This window comes from Ranitomeya imitator, chromosome 5 (assembly GCF_032444005.1).
Source record: "Ranitomeya imitator isolate aRanImi1 chromosome 5, aRanImi1.pri, whole genome shotgun sequence".
Taxonomy (NCBI): domain Eukaryota; kingdom Metazoa; phylum Chordata; class Amphibia; order Anura; family Dendrobatidae; genus Ranitomeya; species Ranitomeya imitator.
Genome location: NC_091286.1, coordinates 274,621,967 through 274,627,377, shown reverse-complemented (window position 1 = coordinate 274,627,377; position 5,411 = coordinate 274,621,967). Strand labels below are relative to the sequence as shown.

General features: G+C 38.8%; 1 protein-coding gene across 1 annotated transcript; it reads right to left on the bottom strand.

Annotated features, from left to right (window-relative positions):
• Nucleotides 1-519: 519 nt before the first annotated feature.
• On the bottom strand, nt 520-5,193 carry LOC138637462 (calcium homeostasis modulator protein 6-like). Its single transcript, XM_069726174.1, has 2 exons — nt 4,596-5,193; nt 520-1,722 (listed from the first exon to the last, which is right to left on the bottom strand). Exons 1-2 carry the CDS (start codon nt 5,151-5,153, stop codon nt 1,324-1,326), a joined length of 957 nt encoding a protein of 318 aa, XP_069582275.1. The 5' UTR covers nt 5,154-5,193; the 3' UTR covers nt 520-1,323.
• Between the last annotated feature and the right edge of the window lie 218 nt (nt 5,194-5,411).

The window sequence follows — 5,411 nt, the reverse complement described above, 5'->3', positions numbered from 1 at the left end:
ACACAGTGGCAACTTGGTTTTTGCTTATAAAGTTAATTTCAAGATGACATGGGGATGATGGCAGGTAGGTGATAGAGCTCATGGTTGCTTTCCAGCAGCCATGGAAAACTGACTAGGCAACTGGACAGTGGTCCTGCGAATGTATTCTCTCATCTCTACTATTGATTGAACTTAACAAGTGCAGACCACAGGATAAGCCACCTCTTATCAGGTGTAACATGCCTCCCAACCATCCCAGATCCAGCGGGACAGTCCCGATTTTTACCTTACTTTTCCTGGCAGAGGGGCGCAGTCGGGCAGCCTCAGTGGCTGCAAGGGTTTTTTTTCTTTTAGTCTGGGGTTTTGGCCCGCCCATCGGCCCATCCATCCACCTCAGTCTTCGCATAGCCAGATCTCTTGTGTGGGTTGTAGTTCAGTAACGCTTTTTTGAAAGCAGAGGACAATTCTGGCACATCAAGAAGTGAAACAACAGAAAACCAGACCAGTAAAAATAGCTGGCCAGAAGAAGAGACCCATATACAAAATCATGACAACTTTATTAGCAATTAATAAAACAAGAAAAATAGAAAATAATTAAAAAACACAAAACAATTACCATGCGAGAAAACATCGCATCGCATAGCACTTGGACCACTGTTAGTCTATAGAGCAGCTCCCATCACTGTTTTTTTTCTTGGGCATATTCAGCGTGCGAGTGAAATTGCAGCATGCTGCAATTGTATGCGTGTATCGCCCGAGTCTCGCCAATGCAAGTCTATGGGTGCGATAAGAAAAAAAAACGGACACCACACGGACCATCAGTGTGATTTGCGAGAAATACGCACACATTTTCCTCATTTCAGCCCATTGAGCCATTAAATTCAATGGGGAAAAGCATTGAGATATATAAAGCCATACACATCATACGGATGTCATACACATACATGGGTGAGAGAAAATCGGATCATCGCATTGCAATCGCATTATACACGGATGACCATACGGAGAACACTTGTGGAACTCTTGGCAGGGAGACTCAGACCGATTTTCCATACGTTTAGTGTGACTCCGGCCTATCAGGGATAAACGTTCCCTATTTTGCAGATCAGTGTAGGTCCCAGCAGTTGGACTTTCACCAACAGACATGTTATTATTACCTATCCTTTGGATAGGTGGCGAGTTGTTTTCACCAGACACCTTTGATGTTCTCCATGCAGAATGTGCCCTCACTTTTTGCACACCCGAGTCTTTCCCTGTTTCAGAATACAGTATATCATGGTAACCTGATAAATGTAAAAGTAATGCTAGTGAAACAAGTATTGCACTGGCAGAAAGCTGCTCATATTAAAAAGCTGAGGTTGTAAAATTGACTTCAGCTGGAGGGAGAACGCTTCTCGTGGACGCTGTGTGGTAATCATCTTTTCGCTCAATAAATTTGTGCAGCGATGTATAATATGTTTTTTTCTTGTCCCATGTGTTTGCTGTAGAGATGCTGCTCCAATCTTTATTTTCAGGTGTGGAAAATTTTTCCTGTGTTTCCTGGTCGAAGAAACTTTTCACATTCCTTTCAGCGAGTTTTGCAGCATGTTGTTTGGAATCTTGATCGAAAAACTTCTGTTCATTTTCTATATAAGTCTTCCAAAACATCAGTTGAAGATGGCCGACTGGTGACTGACATCTGCTGATACAAGTGACGAATACTGCAATAAGCAAGACACTGGCTATAATGCACCAGCCAAGAACCTGCATAATCAGAAACAAATATGTTCAAATATGATCGTGAGACCACTAGAAATCCATATAACATAATACATATCTAAAATTTACAAGGCTTTTATAATTAAAAAAAAAAAATCACAGTTTGTGCATTTGGGGAAGTAATATGCAAACACCAGCTCACCTATTCCAGGAGTGGATGAATCTGAAGTATGGAAATACACTGCTGCCACATGTGTACAAATGATAGAGAAAATATGTTGCATAACAATCCAGCTTCAGTGTAGTTTTCAGTAGTTAAGATCCATAGTTTATTGGTACAATTAAAGAATAAGAATACAGTACATGATAAAAAAAAATCCCAATGCATTTCAAACATCACAACATTCTTAGTTTTGTAGCCTCTACACCAAGACTAAGACTATGTGCCAGCGTTTTTTTCAGCGCAGAAACGATTCAGATCCGCAAAGTGATTTACAGTACAATGTAAATCAATAGGAAAAAAAAATGCTGTGCTGATGGTGCAGAAAATTCAGGATGAAAAGAAGGAGCATGTCACTTCTTTTGTGAGGATCTGCAGTGTTTCTGCACCCTTCCATTATAGAAATCCGCAGGGGTAAAAAAATGCATGAAATCCGAACAAAAACCGCAGCAAATCCGCAACAAAAATGCACAAAATCCACATAAAAAAAGCATCAAATCTGCATCTGCGTTTTCTGCCAGGAGATGCAGATTTTGTGCAGAAAATTCTGCACCCCAATCCGCAATGTGTGCACATAGCCTAAGAACGTCTTACGTTTGAAACACGCTTCCTTTTTTTATCACGCACTCCATCCTTAGGCTTTAATTGTACACATCTGAAGGTCATATTTATTTATTTACTTTTTACAAAAGTGGCGCAATCACTACTTACCGTGATGTAGAAAAGTCAAGAGGTCCGGGGTCAGTACCAAGAGGGCACGTAATAGACAAAGGGAACAGTCAAAAGCGTAGTCAGATGACAGCCAAGGTCAGAGTATCATGAAGATAGAGGATCAAGACAAAAGGGACGGTCAAAAGGTAAATCCAAGGTTGCCAATGGAGATCAGGACATAACTCAAAGCACAGAGCAAACACACACACACCACCTGAGCAAAGCTACAAGGAAAAGGTCTGACAGTTGTCAGAGTGCTAAAAATCCTTGTAATCATCCAGAAGGTATGACACCTACAGGGAATCCCACAGACCTAGCCAGTGAGGACAGCTGAGCTGTCAAAATTCACCATCACAATACTACCATTTCAGCCTCAGATTGGGCAGTAGAGCTTACACTCACAATTCTGACAGATCAGCTATCCCTCGATCACGCATGGCAGCAGAGCTGTCATTTACAGCGACACTAGGACACCGTAAGTGGTGGAATTGTGACAACAACCATATAGAAGACTAAGTTCTGCATACCATACACTTTGGGAAGATAAGGGTGTACATATTTTAATTTTCAATTTTCAATTCTACGAGTCTATATACGGTAATTGTGATCCAGAAAAAGTTTCCAGACAGGTGTCAATATATAACAAATGCTGCATTTTTTCTAATCCTCAACTCAGATTTCCTAAAATGAATCATCACAGCCGGGATAGTAGAACAATTGACCACCATATGACAAATGTTTTTTTTTTACTTTGCTTAGTTAACTAGTTGGAGGCCAGGCACTTTTTTTTGGACATGCAGTATTAATTTTTTAAACCGTTTTTCTTATTTGTGTATTAAAATTATTTTTGCGTCTTTTATTCAATTTATCCTATTACTGTATACTCAATGCATGGTCAGTGCTGTGTATACAGCGATTGAGAAGGCAGAGACGGTAAAAAACTATTTCTGACTTCTCTATGGGGAGAATAGAATGTCAATGCAGAGTAGAATGCGTATTTGGAAGTTATATCACATATGTATACATTGCAGAGTTTTTTTATGCCCTTAAAATTGACACCAAAAATTAGCAGGCTTTAATTTTAACTTTTCACTTTTTAGGACAGGTTTACAATGGGGCCTTGTCTTCAAGTACAGTATTAAGGTCTGTGTCAAAAACTGAAAAATTACTGAATCCAGACTAACCTCAGAATAGACAATGGAGCTCTTCGGCTTTCATTTGCCTCTGTTATGCAACTCATGTAGTTTGTTTCTAAAGTGGAAGAAACAGAATTTCCAAGTGCAGATGTGAACACAGCCTAAAACATCTTTAATCAACAGTTCTCTGAAGGAAAATTGCAGAATACAACATGACCACTTGGTGGAGATATACTGTATAACTAAATGTGTTTTCATATTGTAAAACTAATATAAATCATTTATAACAATGCCATAATGCCTTTCTTCCTTAGATATTGGTTTTCTTTTAGATATACATGTATAACAAAACAGATGGCTCCGACTGTCAATAATCATGTCATCGAACTTTGACAAGCCTTCTCATCCCTAATCTTTAGCATAAAGAAGAAAATGAGTCCTAAAAGAGATGATATGGCCCCCACAGAGTCCTGATTCTCAATATTATCAAGTTATTCTGGGTTTCCATGAAGAAACAAAAGAATTGCACAAGTCTAAATCCATAGAAGATCTGTGGTTAGTTCTCCGAGATGTTTGGAACAACCTCGCTGCTGAGTTCCTTGAAAAACTGTGTGTAAGTGTACCTAGAAGACTTTATGCTGTTTTGAAGACAAAGGTTGGTCACACAAAATATTGATTTGATTTAGATTTCTCTTGTTCATTCACTTTGCATTTTGTTAATTGAGAATAATAACTATTAACACTCCTATTTTTAAAAGCATTCTGATTTTGCAACATTTTTTGTACACCTGCCTAAAACTTTTACACAGTATTCTACACACATGACAAAATATATAAAGGTAAAAACTCACCTGTGACTCAGCACGAATGTTTCCCAGTATATGCTCCAACTCGACCTTGGACAGATTCAGTTTTACAGATGATGCACAGGGTATCAATAGTAATTCTTTAATACACACATCATTGCTTCCACAAAATCGCCCTTTAATGTAGTCTAAAGGAAGCCCCGAAACAATGCACTCATAAAAGTTGACCTTCAGAAGAGCTAGGGCAATCCAAGTCAATGGAGGCAATGCTGACAAAAATGTCACTTGTAAAAATATGTAGAAGCAGATGAGCCTTTTTCCACACCAATAACGTAATCCTCTCTCAAATGCCAGTGTGCTACAGCAACCAGTGACTTGTTTCCATAGTGGAATATTGAGCACGAAGCCAAGAAGAAATAAAAGCAATGCAGGTACAAGGAGGAAAACCAAACCATATGTATGGCTCCAGCTATTGCATGGACATTTGTAAACTATGGAAGAGAAAAGGTTTTCACCTACAGCTGCCACCAAGGACAAAGCACCGTAGCCAAGAAGAGTCTGGTATTTCACAGCTAGAGCGTACAGAGGTTTGAAATTCTCCATTATTTCTCACTTTTTCCGATCCTTTCGTCTAAAATGACATTGTTAACTTTTAGTTTCAAATTGACTTCACTTTTTTTTGTAGAAGAGGAAGTAGAATGTGGTAATATAAAGGAACTAAAACTTGGTGTAGCTACCAAAAGTTTCCGGCAAACTGATCTTCAACATACAAAACATTTCTCAAACAAAAAACTATATACATTAGAAATACTGAGAATGAAAATTGCAAGAAGCAGCTGTCTGATTATGCCGGTGTAACAG

Coding starts and splice junctions, on each gene's coding strand:
- LOC138637462 (XM_069726174.1), bottom strand. CDS start 5,153: ATGGAGAATTTCAAACCTCTGTACGCTCTAGCTGTGAAATACCAGACT. Junction 1,723..4,595: donor ACATTCGTGCTGAGTCACAG/GTGAGTTTTTAC, acceptor CTGATTATGCAG/GTTCTTGGCTGGTGCATTAT.